The sequence below is a fragment of the Myotis lucifugus genome, unplaced genomic scaffold, assembly GCF_000147115.1.
Source record: "Myotis lucifugus unplaced genomic scaffold, Myoluc2.0 scaffold_262, whole genome shotgun sequence".
In the NCBI taxonomy this organism is placed as follows: Eukaryota; Metazoa; Chordata; class Mammalia; order Chiroptera; family Vespertilionidae; genus Myotis; species Myotis lucifugus.
The window spans coordinates 295,769-312,607 of NW_005871310.1; the positions used below are offsets into that span (position 1 = coordinate 295,769).

General features: G+C 41.8%; 1 protein-coding gene and 1 pseudogene across 2 annotated transcripts in view; one reads left to right on the forward strand and one right to left on the reverse strand.

Annotated features, from left to right (window-relative positions):
* Positions 1 to 268: 268 nt before the first annotated feature.
* LOC111828002 lies at positions 269 to 412 on the reverse strand (annotated as a pseudogene).
* Positions 413 to 5,707: 5,295 nt separating this feature from the next.
* METTL16 (methyltransferase like 16) overlaps positions 5,708 to 16,839 on the forward strand; it is a 64,372-nt gene continuing 53,240 nt past the window's right edge. Inside the window, exons 1-2 of one of the 2 annotated variants that reach the window (XM_023762813.1) lie at positions 5,708 to 5,878; positions 12,719 to 12,850. In XM_023762813.1, the coding sequence (XP_023618581.1) occupies positions 12,723 to 12,850 (128 nt within the window). In that variant the 5' untranslated portion in view covers positions 5,708 to 5,878; positions 12,719 to 12,722. Of the gene's footprint in view, positions 5,882 to 12,718; positions 12,851 to 16,839 lie in introns of both variants that reach the window. The other variant, XM_006099164.3, reaches the window with a different exon arrangement.

Below are 16,839 nucleotides of genomic sequence, written 5' to 3' on the forward strand. Positions count from 1 at the left end.
GGAAGAGTTGGAACATGCGAAGTAGCCCATGTTCCCATTTATCATATATTTTTATTATTGCATCTCCACTTCCTTCTTCCTTTCTTTTTTTAATTGATTTGAGAGGGGGGAGGGAAGCATCAATTGGCTGCCCCCTGCCTGCCCCCCGACCAGGGATCAAACCCGCAACCTGGGTATGTGCCAGGGCCAGGAATCAAACCCACCTTCTCGTATATACAGTTTCACACTCCAACCAATTGAGCCACACTGTCCAGGGCATTTTTTTTTTTAATGTGCCCAGGCATGAAACAGCTCTGGCCACCAACATTGACATCAAGGTAGGATAAACTTAGGACAGTATGTCTGCCTTGCCCCTGACTGTTTTAAGAGCGACACCACCAATCAGGTGTCTCCTTGACCATTGCCAGGGAATCTGCATCTCCGCTTTCACTCAATCTTTACAAAGTATGTTAAATTATACAGTTTCTACTTTTGTTTGAATTTTTTACATAAGTAGGCAGCTATGTATATAAAAGCCAAGCGACCGAAGGGCGGAACGACCAGAAGACCAGTGGCTATGACGTGCACTGCGGCAGCCAACAGGCCAGATTGGGGATGGGGCCAGCCAGCCAATTGCCCTGCCCCTGATTGATACCCCCCACCCCAACCCTGATCACTGAAGTGTGACCTTCAGTGATTCTAAGTAAGTAAATGCTCTCCAGCCTTCATAGACCGGGAACCTGAATGACGAGTGATCAGGTGGAAAACTGCTCACAGTCTGGACCGTCAGTCAGGTGTCCAGGAGAGGTGCCCAGCACAACCACCATCTTCCCTGTCCCCGATTGGCCCCTCCTACCCCGATGCAGTCAGGTGTCCAGGAGAGGTGCCCAGCACAACCACCATCTTCCTGCATTCTCTCTCCACTGCTTACTACCAAAGAGGGCAGCCACATCACACCACGGCCTCTCTTTAGGGGGTTTGTCAGCAGGGAACTAAACCACATTACCTGTCTAGGGAGAGGCTTAGAAATGGAAGCTGTAAGTGTCCCTGTCACTAAAGCGCCTATGAAGCTTCAACTCGTCCGAAAGCCAACAGCAAACATGTATACACCTGCAAAGATCTTTGACACTAATAACTCCCCCTGGCTGGCCCTGCCCCTGATCACGCCCCCCCTACCCCCAATCGGGGGCAGGCGGCTGGACCCCACCCCTGCATGAATTCATGCATCGGACCTCTAGTTATCTATATAATTGGAAAAACACAATGAAATACAAAATACAGAAACATCTAGAAGCATTTGCTGGATATTTTTAAAGGAGCTGGTTTAGATTATTCAACAAGTCCTGTAACAAATATCTTTAAATTATCAAAGGAAATTCTACAGGAAAATTTTCTAGATCTAAGGGCCTGAGTTTCCAGATTAAAAGAGCTCACCAAAAGGCTAGAACAACAAATGAAAAAAGCAGATGTTTGTCATTAAATTCCAGAACACCAGGAGTAAAAAGAAGATCCTAAGCACTTCCAAAGAGAAAACAGGAAAAACAGGCCAAATACAAAGCATCAAGAATCAGAGTGGTGTTTGGAACATTTGGGAAAAAGTAGTGAAATAGAGATAAGCACACAAGATAATTTCAGGGAAACCAAACAGTTGTTCAGAAAAGAAAACATAATTAGAGTACTGAAGTCAGCATAATGTAATGCCTAGAACTGATAAAATGAAATTGGAGCATATGCATATTATTTAGAAACAAGGAAAAAAGTTAAAGGAATTGAAAGTAATTGCCTCTGGGGGATGGGACAGAGGTATGGCTGAAAGACTTGTATTTTGCCATAAGCCTTGTAGCAGTGTTTTTTTTAAGCTATGCACACTCATTATTTTTATAATAAAAGTTGGAACACACATACCCTGCTGATGGAATGTAAAATGATGCAGTCATTAATTTAAAAAGTTAAACATAGTGTTACCATATGACCTGGCAATTCCACTCTTAAGAATATATTCAAGAGAATTGAAAACAAGTGTTCAAACAAAAACATGTACACGAATAGTTCATAATAGCCAAAAAAACGGAAACAATCCAAATGTCCATCAACTGATGAATGGATAAGTAAAATGTGGTTTATATATCCTATAGTGGAATATTATTCAGCCATAAAAAGGAATGATTGATGCCCGGCCACAGTGGCCACAGTAGCTGAACATCAACCTGTTCTAATCCAAAATTGTTGAGACCTGTTGTTCTAATGCAAAATTGCTGATTGTGGACCAATAAGAGATGCATACAAATAACAACAAGAACAAATTGGGGTGAGCACCTTAATAAAATGACAAACCAAGGACTATGGAGTTTCAAAGGAGGGAGAAGTCACATCTGGATGGAGGACTCAGGAAGTATGGGTGAAGTGGCAATTTGTGATGGAACATAAAGTATGTATAGGTTGTAGACAGTTGAAACAGTGGGATGGAGAAGAGGGGCAGCTTGAGGAGAGAGAGAGGGAGGGGGAGGTGAGGAGAGAGAGAGAGAGAGAGAACACAAAGAATGTTCAGGGTCCAGATCACAGTGAGTTTGGCTGGAGGGTGGCTAAACATGGGAAGAAAATAGTAGGACTCTGTTCTGAATGGTCTTGTATGCTAGGGTGAAGTCATATTGAATATAAATGGGAAGAGTCAATATTGTAGAGATGCCGATTCTCTCAGAATTGATCTTTATATTTAATGTAACAATAAAACATCTCGAAAGGATTTTTGTAGAAAACTTAGTAAAATGGTGCCTGAGTTTATTTGGAAGCATAAACTTGTGAGGAGAGTTAGACAATAAAAAGCTATGGTGCCCTAGCTGGTTTGGCTCAGTGGATAGGGAGATGGCCTGCAGACCAAAGGGTCCCGGGTTTGATTCCGGTCAAGGGCAGGTACCACGGTTGCAGGCTCCTCCCCGGCCAGGGCCTGGTTGGGGCATGTGCAGGAGGCAACCAATGGATGTGGTTCTCTCACATCGATGTTTCTGTCTTTCCCTCTCTCTTCCACTCTCTCTAAAAGATCAATGGAAAAATACCCTCAGGTGAAGATGAACAAAAAACAAAAACAAAAAAAATCTATGGTAATTAAGACAAATGTGTACATGTATAGAAATAGGCAGACAGATCAATGAAACAAGCCTAGAAATAAACCCAAGCATATATGGGAACTATATAAATTACTAAGAAGACAATTCAAATTGATGGGTTAAAAATGGTGTTCAAATGAAATAAGCCAGTCACAAAAAGGTAAATGCTGTATGGTTCACTTATATAAACTATCTAAAATGGTCAAATTCATAGAAACACAAAGTGGAATTGTGGTTACCAGGGCCTAGGGGGAGAGAGACAAGGGGAATTGTTGTTTAATGGATATAGAGTTTTAGTTTTGCAAGGTCAAAGTTCTGGAGATCTGTTTCACAACAATGTTCAAATTAACACTACTGAACTGTACAGTTAAAAATGGTTAAGACGCCTGGCCAGCATGGCTCAGTGGTTGAGTATCGACCTATGAACCAGGAGGTCACAGTTCGATTCCTGGTCAGGGCATATGCCCAGGTTGCTGGCTCGATCCCCAGTGTGGGGTGTGCAGGAGGCAGCCAATCAATGATTCTCTCTCATCATTGATGTTTCTATCTCTCTCTTCCTTTCTGAAATCAATTAAAAAATATATTTTAAAAATGGTTAAGACAGTAAACTTTATGTTATGTGTATTTTACTATAATAAAAACATCTTAATGGTAGTGAAACATTCAGCTAGCCATTTAGAAAAGGTCCATACCTCACTAGATTCCAGACAGATTAGATATAACGATAGTGAATATTTAAAGAATGAACACCAATCCTCTTCATACTCTTTCCAAAAAACTGAAGAGGAAGGAACACTTTCACACTCACTCTAGATTACCCTGAAACAAAAATCAGACAATACTATAAAAAAAGCAATCTATACCAATATCCCTTATTAAAATTAATGCAAAATCCTCAACAAAATACTAGCAAACCGAATTCAACAGCATATTAAAATACACTATGACTAAGTGGGTCTACTCTTGAAAATCAATTAATATACCACATAAACCGAACGAAGGAGGAAAAACCAAATGTAGACAAAGCATTTGACAAAGTTTAGCACCATTTTTTGATAAAAACACTCAACAAACTAGGAACAGAAGGAAACTACCTCAAGATAATAAAGGCTATACAGAAATGAAAAGTCCCAGCTAATGGCATACTCAATGGTGAAAGACCAAAAGCTTTTTCTTTAAGATGAGCAGCAATAAGACAAGAATGCCTGCTTATGCCACTTCTGTTCAACATAGCACTGGAAGTTCTAGCCAGATCAGTTAGGCAAGGAAAAGAAATAAAAAGCATCAAAATTGGAAAGGAAGAAGTAAAATTACCTCTGTTCACAGATGACATGATCTTATATGTAGAAAACCTCAAGGATTCCAACAGAAACAGGTAGAATAAACAGATTCCGCAACATTGCAGGATGCAAAATCAATACACAAAAATCAGTTCCATTTACAATAGCATCAAAAAGAATAAAATACTTTTGAATACACATAACCAAAGAGGTTTGTATAGGTTTGCTAGGGCTTCCACAACAAACTGCCACAGACTAGGTAGCTTAAACAACAGACATTTCTCACAATTCTGGAGGCTTGGAAGGCCAAGATCAAGGCATCAGCAGGTTTGGTTTCTCCTGAGGTCTCTCCTTGGCTCCAGATGGGCATCTTCTTGCTGTGTCCTTTCTTGGCTACCCCTCTGCGTTGTCTGCGACCTAATCTCCTCTCCTTATAAGAACACCAGTCATACTGTACTAGGGACGACTCTAAAAACTTGACTTGGTCTTTTAAAATTCATTCAGTTTGGTACACAGTGAACTCTTTTAATTTGAAGACTTGTATCTTTCTCAGCTTCAGGAAATTTCTTCCATTCTGTTTCTTTTTCTTTTCATCCTCATCCGAGGATATACTTTCATTGATTTAACAGAAACAGGAAGGGAGAGGGAGAGAAAAAGAAAAGCATCAGTTTGAGAGAGAAACATGGATGGGCTGCCTGACCTGGGATCCAACTGCAACTTAGACATGTGCCCGGACCAGGAACGCGACCTGGGCAGGTAATAGACCTTTTTACGTCTATTGTAAAATGGGGAGACTAATGCTCACTCTACTTACCAGAGGGTAAAAATTAGTACAACCGCGTTGAAAAGAAAAATGAAATGCATTTCATAGTGCTTCCAGCTCGAGGCAGGTAAAGAAACACAAAGAACGTGGACTTGATGTCATCTGGGTGTAAGACCTTGAGCAAACGATCCCCAGCTACTCTTTCCACCTCACAGTTTATCTGTGATGTTTAAATGAGACATCCCAGTAGAGAGACCTGTTGCACGACAAACGCTAATTGCCCGCCACGAAATCTAAAAGCCGTCTCCCCCGCCCCACTTCCATCCCCATATTTCCTGACCAGTCCCCGAGACTATGGTTTAGTAAGTCTGGAGTGAGGTCCAGAAAGCAACTTTTAAAAAAACAATCTACATTTGTCAAAAGTTACCTAGCAGATTCTAATGCAGGTACCTCCACCAAGGACTCAGCTTGCTACCACGCCTCCCCCCCCCCCGCCCCCGCCCCGCCTTTTTTTTTTTTGTCTGAAGGCGCCGCTAACTCCAAGTCTCGCGACAGTTTATTCTTTCTTCAGCATCTACTACAGATCTCGCGAGGTGTTCATCGTCCAATCGCGAGGCTGGATGGCTGCCCAAGATGGCGGCGCGCTGGGAGCGTAACATCTGCGTTTCTAGGAGTTTCGCGCTGCATATGGTTTGAGACTAGGGGTTAGAGGCCCGCTCCAGATTGGTGGTTTGGCTGGAACTTGGCCCGCAGAGGTAAGTCGCTTATTGTCTTTCACGATGGTGACGAGTTCACTTAGCCCATGGGTCACCCAGGTTCCTCATTCTCGGGTGCTGGACTTCGGGGTTCTAGGGAGAGAGACCCGATAGGGGTTGGGGTGTGTGGGGGGTGAGGAGTTGACTAATAGAATGGAGACCACGACTGAAGTAGGGAAGGCCCCCGGGGCTGAGGAGGTTCAGAGAGATCGGAAACTGAGGCGGGAAGGCAAACCGAATGGCTAAGAAAGGTGTGGAGCAGTGGGAGAGATGGAGAACGGGCCGTGGCGGGACGTGGAAGGAAAAGTCGGGTTTATGAAGGAAGGCAACGAGGAAAAAGGGAGATTGGGGCTGACGTGGGAGGAATTTGTTAAGAAGGGATTCGAAATTTCGAAAGCGACATTTAGATTGCGTTAAGGTGCGTGGTAGTGGAAGAAGATTATTTAAGGCTCAAGAGAAACCAAGGGAACAGGAGCGTCAGGGTTCGACTGCTTTGGTTTTTTTTACGACCGACTCGGTCAGCCCGGAGGAAAAAGCCCCAACCTTAGGACTGAGCCTCTTTGGGAGTCAAGATGGGCGACTCTTCACCCGAATGAGGTGCTGTGTTTCAGTGAGAAGAGTCACACACCAGGGTTTTCAGTCAGCGAGTACCGAGTGCTTACTCTCCCAGGACCGGATTGCCTAATTTGGTGCTGGGAAATCGCGTGAACAAGACAGACAAAAGATTTTCCCTCATGAAGCTCACTGGCATGGCAGATTTAAAAAAAAAAAAAAAAGAAAAAAAAAGTGAAATATATGGAATGTATGGAATGCCAAATGGGTAAGTTCTATGTAGAAGTTCGAAGCAAGTAAGGGAAACCAGAAGTGCGTTCACTACTGCAATTTTTAAGTAAAGATAGTAGGAAAGGCATCAGTGAGGTGACAGCTGATTCAGAGACCTGAACAAGGCCCCTCTAGCTAAGGGCAGGATGGGCCAGGAAGAGGAAAGTAGATTAGGTTAGACTTAGAGAGAAGGAGGTGACCATGCTGACGGCAGGTGAGAGGTGGCACTGAACTAAATTGAGGAACATGGTAGATTTAGCGGAGAACCCGTTGCCTGTATGAGGAGCTTGATTCGCAAAGAAGTGGCTTTATTGACTCATTCTGTTCTGACCAAAAAGGTTGAGTAAGGTAGGAAACGAATTGAATCTGCCATATGTGAACGAAAAAGGGTCTATGCAATAAACCTGACAGGCTCATGGTGGCCACATGGCAGGCCTGATAAGCTCAGTCACCAAAATAACCACACACCATGGTCTGATTATAATAAATCCCAGTTGGGCAGGTCATGGTGGGTAGTTACATCCCAGGCCTGTAGCTCTCTTTGCAAAGGTCATTCTTTATCTTCAGTGAGCCCTGTCCATTGGTCTTACGCATTTAGGATAACATACCTTTAAAATGTCAGAGTGAATGAAGGAAAATGAAAAGGCCAGTATGTCTGGAGCACAGTGATGGAAAGGGGAAGTGGCAACAAATGAGGCTGGAGGGATAGGCAAGGCCTAGATAAGCGGTTCTCAACCTGTGGGTCGCGACCCCTTTGGCGGTCGATCGACCCTTTCACAGGGGTCGCCTAAGACAATCCTGCATATCAGATATTTACATTACGATTCATAACAGCAACATTACAGTTATGAAGTAGCAACGAAAATAATTTTATGGTTGGGTCACAACATGAGGAACTGTATTTAAAGGGCCAGAAGGTTGAGAACCACTGGCCCAGATGATCTATACCAGTGATGGCGAACCTTTTGAGCTCGGCGTGTCAGCATTTTGAAAAATCCTAACTTAACTCTGGTGCCGTGTCACATATAGAAATTTTTTGATATTTGCAACCATAGTAAAACAAAGATTTATATTTTTGATATTTATTTTCTATATTTAAATGCCATTTAACAAAGAAATACCAACCAAAAAAATGAGTTTGCGTGTCACCTCTAACACGCGTGTCATAGGTTCACCATCACTGAATACCTTGTTAATAATTTTGGACTTTATCAGCCTAATAGCTTTAGGAAGCCACTGAGGGGATTTAGTAAAGAATATTCAGATTTGTGTGGGATGGGGTAGAGAAGACTTGTCTGCTATGTGAAAAGTGGATTGCAGGGGCAAGATCGGTTATAGAGAGATCAGTTACCGTAATCCAAGATAGATGATAATGACCTGGGTTAGTAATGTGTAGTTGTGAAGGGTGAAAAATTATCAAGAAATAATTAGGAGATAGAGAATATTCAGGACATGGTGTGTTTGGAATTGAGGAGGTGGGGTGGAGAAGATACTAAAGATTTCTGGATTGTGCACCGGAAGAAAGATAGTGGTGTCATTCCGTGAAATAGGGAAGGTTAGATGAGGACCATTTTGGGGTGGATAGAAATTATTTAATTTTGGACATGTGCATGAAATACTTTTGAGCCATTTAAATGAGAAGTCTAGTGGGCAGTTGGATATATGATTTGGAAAGGTCTGGGGTGAAGACAGTTCTTTTTTGAAAATGGTTGTTAAATTTGCAGTGTAGAAAGCTGTCAAAAAACATTTCTGAAATAGATTGAACAGATTTACGACTATGTAAAATTACATCTCAAACAAAGCTTGCAAAGAAAAGGTGCTTGTAGCTAGGGGATATGGCTTAATAGGGGATATGGCTTAATCGGGAGATCAAGGAAGGAAAGACATTCCTGAAGAAGAGATGCTTGAAGTGTGATAGTAAGGATGAGTAGGAATTCATCAGGTGAGGTGGGGTGGGAGGAGATGGGGTGGGGGGGAAGACATTATAGACCAGCAATTTTTAATTGATGTGCCGCGAGAATTTTTAAAACATGTAATACCTGACAATTTAGGTTTAAAAAAAAAAAGGCAACAGCCAACACAGCAATAGCTGTCCTCTGTGAATAAATACATAAATAAATTTTTGTCAGATCAGTAAAAAATGTAATAGGTTTTTTGGTGTACCGCAGAATTTTAGTAATTAGTTTAAGTGCCATGAGATGAAAAAGGTTGAAATCACTCTCATAGACAAAAGGATTAATCTGTGTAAAGATCCTATTGCCAGAGTGGAGGAATAGAAGAATGAGCTCAGGGGTGTGTGTGTGTGTGTGTGTGTATGAGTGAGAGACTTAAGCTGATAGTGAAGAAATAGGTGAATCCACACCAGGCTGGACCTAATTTGTATGCTGAAGTAAGGTTTTTTGTTTTTATCCTAAGAGTAAGGTTTTGAGCAAGTGGGCATACGAGGAGGATGTAATGAGATTTGTGTTTAGAAATGATCACTGCAAAGTGGAAAAAGGAATGGAGAGAATAAAAGTGGAGTCAGGGAGACCAATTAAGAGACTGCTATAGCAATCTAGGTAACTTGTATTTGGCTTATATTGATGGAAACAGGGAAAAATTGATGGATTTGGGAGATTTTTAGTAGATTAAATCCACATGACTGTTATTTCTTGGAATATGAGAGGGATAGAGAGCTATCAGGTGACTCCTAGGTTTCTGGCTTACATAATACTGTTTAGATGAATGCTCATTATAAAAAAGAGTGGAAAATGCAGAATGGTATAAAGAAAAAAAGAAAAATCACCTACCATGCAGAGATATGTAGTATTCTAAAATATTTTTTAAATTACCAACTACTTAGAGATTTACTAAACCACTGGCTTTTCTTCTAGTTTTAATTTCTTGCTATAAATACATTCACTTTTTTCCTCTTTATAATCTGGTAGAAGACAAATTATGTTTGTTTTCATTTGGTTTTAGCTACCTAGGAGTGACAAGGCTGACATTTATAAAGGAAGTTGGAATAGAAGATAATTTTTGAAACTTAAGTGATTTTTGGTACACTACAAATTATCAGTCTATGCAAGGCTACTGTAAAACTAACCGCTGATTATAATATTCTTGGCTGTAGATTATAGTACTTTCTGCTACTTTGATATTTTTAAAAGCATAATTTCCAATTTTCTTTCCTTGGTTAAAAAAAAAGATTCATCATATGCTGTGTATATTATTGTGACAAAATATATATAACAAAATTTATCATTTTAACCACTTTTAAGTATACTATTCAGTGACATTAAATATATTCAGTGTTGTGCGACCATCAACACTATGCATTTCTAGAAGTTTTTAATCCTAAACAGAAACCGCATACCCATTAAAGAATGACTCATCATTTCTTCCTCTCCCAAACCCACAGAAACATCTATTCTACTCTACCTGTATGAATTTTCCTAATCTTGGTACCTCATATAAATGGGATAATACAATATTTAACATAATACAATACCCCTTTTGGATGTGGCTTGTTACCCTTGTTTTTAAAATTTGTTCATGCTTAGCATGTATCAGAATTTCATTCTTTTTTATGGTTAAACTAGAGGCCCGGTGCACGGATTCATGCACTGGTGGGGTCCCTCAGCCTGCTCTGCACCCTCCTGCAATCCGGGACCCCTCAGGGGATGTCGGACTGCTGGGATCCGGCTGAAACCGGTAGTCCAACATCCCCCGAGGGATAAAGTAGTGTGTGAAGTGGCAGGCAGCTGGGGAGGAACCCAGACCTGGCGCTGGGCTGCTCACCCTCATCCTGGCCCTGCGGACCCTGCCTCCGCTGCTTGGTAGCACTGCCACAGAGGCAGGAGAGGCTCCTAGCGCTCGCCAGCCGTGAGCCCAGCATTGGCACCAGTCAGTCAGTCAGCTGAGCAGCCCTCACTGTGGGAATGCACTGACCACCAGGGGGCAGTTCCTGCATTGAGTGTCTGCCCCCTGGTGGTCAGTACGCGTCATAGCGACCAGTCAAACAGTCTACTGGTCGAGAGGTCACTTAGGGTTTTATATATATACTAGAGGCCCGGTGCACAAAAATTTGTGCACTCGGGGGTGGGGGGGAGTCCCTCAGCCCGGCCTGTGCCCTCTCACAGTCTGGGACCCCTCGGGGTGACCACTTGCTGGCTTAGGCCTGCTCCCCGGGGGATTGGGCCTAAGATGGCAATCAGACATCCCTCTGGCAGCCCGGCAGCCCTCGGGGGATGTCCATTTGCCAGTGGGAAGCAGACCTAAGCTGCAGTCAGACATCCTTAGCGCTGCTGAGGAGGTGGGAGAGGCTCCCACCACCCCGCTGTACTGGCAGCCATCAGCCTGGCTTGTGGCTGAGCAGAACTGTCCCCTGTGAGAACGCACTGACCACCAGAGGGCAGCTCCTGCATTGAGCGTCTGCCCCCTGGTGGTCAGTGTGTGTCATAGTGACCAGTCATTCCCAGTCTTTCTGCTGTTAGGGTCATTTTGCATATTACCCTTTACTATATAGGATAGAGGCCTGGTGCACGGGTGGGGGCCGGCTGGTTTGCCCTGAAGGGTCATCCGGATCAGGGTGGGGGTCCCGCTTGGGTGCCTGGCCAACCTGGATGACGGGCTGATGGCTGTTTGCAGCTGGTCATACCCCCTTCAGGGTGGGGGTCCCCACTGGGGTGCCTGGCCAGCCTGGATGAGGAGCTGAGGGCTGTTTTCAGGCTGGTGGGTGACTGAAGCTCCCAGCCTCTTTTTTTTTTTCTTTTTGTTTTATTCTGGGATTTATTTACCTTCTATAGCTGTCACTGGAGCTGAGAGCCCGCTCCAGCTCTGAGGCCATTGCCGGCTGAAAGCAGGTATCTGGGGTTTGTTTAGCTTCTATAATTGAAACTCTGTTGCCATCACTGGTCGCTCTAAGCTCTGAGAACCCGCTGGCTGAAAGCAGGTTTCTGGGGTTTGTTTAGCTTCTATAATTGCAACATTGTTGCATCTGGAGCTCGGAGCTCAGAGCTGAGCTCGGCAGGCGGGGAACCTTGGCTTCCTCCATCACTGGAGCAAGCAAGCCTCCTGCTCGCTTCAGCTGCGTGGCTGCCGGCCGCCATCTTTGTTGGCAGTTAATTTGCTTATCCTGCTGATTAGCCAATGGGAAGGGTAGCAAAGTTACGGTTAATTACCATGTTTCTCTATTATTAGATAGGACTAGAGGCCCAGTGCACAGATTTGTGCACGGATGGTGTCTGGCTGCCCCACCCCTATTGGGGCCAATTGAGGCCAGCTGGCTGGGGGGAGGAGATGTGAGAGGTGGGCTGCTGGGAGAAGGGGTCAAGCGAGGTGGCCGGCCAGCCCTGCTCCAATTTGGCCAGTTTGCAGGCTGCAGTGAGCATCATAGAGACCAGTCATTCTGGTCGTTTTAGTCACTTGGCTTTTATATATATAGATATAGATAATATTCCATTGTATGCATATACCACATTCTGTTTATTCATCTGTATATGGATATTTGGGGTTGTTTCCACCTTTTGGCTGTTGTGAATATGATGCTATGAACATTGGTAAACAAATATATGTTTAAGTCCCTGCTTTTAGTTTTTTTGCGCATACTTTGGAATGGAAATGCTGGCTCTTATGGTGGTTCTGTTTTTTAACTTTTTAAAGAACCACCAAATTGTTTTCCATAGTAGCTGTACCGTTTTATGTTCCCACCTGCAATATATGAGGGCTCTAATTTTTTCATATCCTTTCCAACATTTATTATTTTCTTCTAAAAAATTTTAAATAATTGCCAGCCATCCTAATGGGTAAAGTGGTATCTTATTGTGGTTTTGATTTGCATTTCTCTAATGACAGTTCATGATGAGCATCTTTCATATTCTTATTTGTTATATACATTTAAAAAATATATCTTCTACTTTCTCACTTGATTGGTAAGGATGTGTTGACTGTAACTGTTGACTTGGCAACCATAGGTTTTCCCCATTAATATATTTTTTAACTAAATATGTTCATTTTTTCCTTTTTTTTCTTTTTAAAGATGGCTCTGAGTAAATCAATGCATGCAAGAAATAGATACAAGGACAAACCTCCTGACTTTGCATATCTGGCATCCAAATATCCAGATTTTAAGCAACATATTCATATAAATCTGAATGGAAGAGTGAGGTAGGTAACAGATGAAGAATTCTGGATACTGTATTATTCTAGTGTAATCTGAATGGATACAGTGTAGTGGAAAGTGTACTGGACTGATAGTAGACCTGAATACTAATCCTAGACATTTTGTTAAACATCTCATCTGACCTTGGACAAATTACGTACCCGCTTGGGATTTCAACTTTTTAATCTATAAGGTGAGAGGATTGGACCAAATGTTTTTTAGTTTCCCCTGGCTTTAAAAAAAAACAACAACCCTCTAAATGTCCAAATTATTACTTACCCATCAGAGATCCCGGAGTAACTGCAGAAACCTTAAAATTGTGCTCTGAAACTTGGTAGCTGGTGCCCTGGCTAGTGTGGCTCAGTTGGTTGGACATTGTCCCGTGCATGCAAAAGTTGCTGGTTTGATTCCCAGTCAGGGCACATGCCCAGGTTGTGGGCTCAATCTGTGATAAGGGACGTTCAGGAGGCAGTCGATTGATGTTTCTCTCTCTCTATCTCTCTCTCTCTCTCCCCCTCCCTCTCCCTTCCTCTCTCTGAAAAAACTAATTTTTAAAAATCTAAAAAAATAAAATAAAATCAAACTTGGTGGCTGGTGAGCGTCTAAAGTCTTTTTTTTTTTTAAGTGTGTTATTTTGAGGTAGGAAAATAATAGCCATGATATCAAAACTGTGATTTCACAGATATTATTACTTAGGATGTCACTACATTTAAGTTAAAAAGTTGATTTTAAAAAATTGAGAAAATAATAGTATGACTGCTTCAGGAAATGACCAAGATTATAATAATGGTATGGGAGATTATAATAACTGATGTGTATGATATACCCTTGAGAAGGAAACGTTTGACTGCATTCCTAAACTCTATGGGAGTTACAGAGTGGATGGAAATTCCAAGTCAGCCTAGGGAAAGGTGTGGTGATTTAACTATGGGTGCCGGAGAAGGAGGAACAGGATTTTTGTGGAGAAGAGACAAGGTAAGGAACAATAGGATCATTGCGCTGATCTCTTCCTTTCTCTTAGCAGTCTTCTTATGACTTTAGAAATGAGGTCCTAGGGCAGGACTTAACCTGGGGACCAAGATACCTTAGAAATCATATAAAAGTATTTAAAAATATATTTATGTTCATTTTTCTGGGAAATAATCCTTAGTTTCCATTTGTCTACTTCATTCAGTAAAAAGTTGACTCACAGCCTCAATTATGAATGCTTGTACTACTTAATATTTATTGATTAACTATTCTGTGCTAAGTTCTAGAAGAGCCACAATAAATAAGAAAGACATGTGGATATGTGTTACCTGCTGTTGAGTTGGCTCTGATTCCTGGTGACCCTATGAATGAGTGATGTCCACAATGTCCTGTCCTCAACAAGCCCTGCTCAACTCCACAGACTCACTTCTCTGACTTTTTAGAGTCAGTCCATCTCATATTTGGTCTCCTCTTTTCCTGCCCAGCAGTATTGTCTTTTCCAAAGAACCTTGCCTCTCCCGATGTGCCCAGAGTAGGACAGCTTCAATTTTGTCGTTTTTGCTTCCAGCGATGTTTCAGGCTTAACTTGCTCTAGGACCCACTTGTTCATCTTTCTGTTGGTCCAGGGTCTTTAGAGCTTTCCTCTAACACCATATTTCAAATGAATCAATTTTTTTTTGTCCAACTTCCACATCCATACATAGTAATTGGGAATACGAGGGTGTGGTCCCTAATGACACATTTTGCTCTTGGTGATCTTTCCTAATTCTTCCATTTCTGCCCTTTTGAGTCTCAGTCTTCTCTTGATTTCTTGGCTACAGTCTCCATTTGAATTGATGACTGAACCAATATAAGCAAAATCTTTAACAATTCCAGGGTCTTCTTTCAAAGTTAAAGTTGTGTATTTCTTCTGCAGTTGGGATTTTCGTCTTGATGTTCAAATACAGTCCTGCTTTGGCACTTTCTTCTTTCGTTTTCATTGGAAGTTGTTTCGAATCATTGCTACTTTCTGCCAGTAAGATGGTGTCGTCTACACATCTTAAGTTATTCATAGTACTTCTACCAATTTTCACTCCTCCCCCTGAGTCTGGCCCAGTTTTTCATATCTTTTTTGCCTACAGATTAGAATAGGAAAAGACAAAAAAAACTATCTTTGCAGTTTACACACCAGTGGCGAAAGTGGACAAATAAACAAGCAATTAACCTTATTTGCCTCAGTGTGTCAGAATCTGTGGGGTGTGCAGTGGAATCACATAGAAGAGAAATCTGACCTCAGCTTTGGGATTTAGAGAATCATTTGAAAGAGAAGTGGTATCTTAGTTGAGTTCTGAAGAATGAGTAGAAGTTAGCCAGGTAGAAAGAAGAATATCACAGACTGAAGGAGCAGCATGTGCAAAGAGCACTGAGTAGTAGGGGAACTGCGAAGTTGAACGTGCCTAAAATGTGGACAAGTGACCGGAGATAGGGCTGGGGAGGATTATGCTTGTACTTTTAAGGCCTAGTGAGGAGTTTGGAATTTATCTTAAGGACATGGTGTGGAGAGTTTCTGTGTCTTTAGAGTTACCCATCCCTGTCCTTATTCACTAAAGTTTTAAAGTAGGGGAATAACATATTCAGAATTGTGCTTAGGCAGATGTATTCTAGGAGTATTGTGGAGGATGGATTGCAGGGGAAATTAAGACTGGAGGTACAGAGAAGTAAGTAGAAAATGGTTTTAATAATCCAGTTAGGTACATTAGTGGCCTAACTAGGTAGAGGTAGTAGGGATAGAGATTACTGGATAGATTTGAGAGAAATTCATGGATAGAATAGCAGGACATGTTGGAAATTAAGAAGTAGGAGCCCAGTATGGTGTTTAGGATTTCAAATTAGCAAGAGGATAGGTAGTAGTGCCATTTGCTGAAGTAGGGACAAGGGGAAATGAGCTGATTTGGGGGAGGTGATGTTTTCAGTTTCCAGCATATAGAATATGAGAAGTCTCTGGGATATTCAAGTGGAGTATTTCGTAGGCAATTGAGAAAAGTCTGAAGGACACCAGTAACCTGGGGTTGTTATTAGTGAAGGTCCTGGGTCTTTGAACTGAATGCTGAAGAATGAATAGAAGCAGAGGGAAGAATTCCAAGTATAGAGAACAGAATTTTGTGAAAAGCATGTTAAGTTTGGAGAATTGTATGTAGATAGGGCTAAAGCGAATACAGTGGGGCCTTGACTTACGAATTTAATTAGTTGGGACCGAGCTTGTTAAGAGCTTGTTAAGGAGCTCGTTAACTCAAATTACTCTGTCAACTCAGTGCAAAAAATCTGCCTAGAGACAGCTGGTATCTCAAAAAACTCGTTAGTCGGACACGCATAAGTCAAGGCCCTACTGTATAGGATAGCAGATTGGGGAAGAAAACATGAGACTAAAAGGAAAACAGAACAAGTCACAAAGAGCCTTTCGTAGCATACAAATAGAATGGCCTTGATTGCTTAGACATTGAGGAACCAGAAGAGGATTTTTAAGATGGTTAGATTTTGTAAATGGTTTAAGATTTTTTTTTTAATCACTCAGGTCCAGCTGGTGTGGTTCAGTGGTTGAGCGTCAACCTATGAACCAGGAGGTCCCGGTTTGATTCCCAGTCAGGGCACATGCCCGGGTTGTGGACTCGATCCGTAGGCTGCTGATCATTGATTCTCTCTCATCATTGATGTTTGTCTTTCCCTCTCCTTTCCTCTCTGAAATCAATAAGAAATATTAAAAAAAAAAATCACTCAGAGCAGACCAAACAGATCTGTTAACACATTTCTGAATAGACATTCAATAAATATTTGTTCAGTCATGAGAATAATTTCTCTATAAAATCTATTTTCCATTTACCTAAGGCATACCTAAAATAAAATTACACATAAATGAAAAAGGGATAGGTAAATAAGAGTTCCTTCCAAATCTGCAAAATTAAAATACAAGGCAAAAAAGCATGAAATTGGAAAAGGTGCTTGTTTATATTAATAAAAGAAATAATTTTCAATGGAAATTTTAAAATGA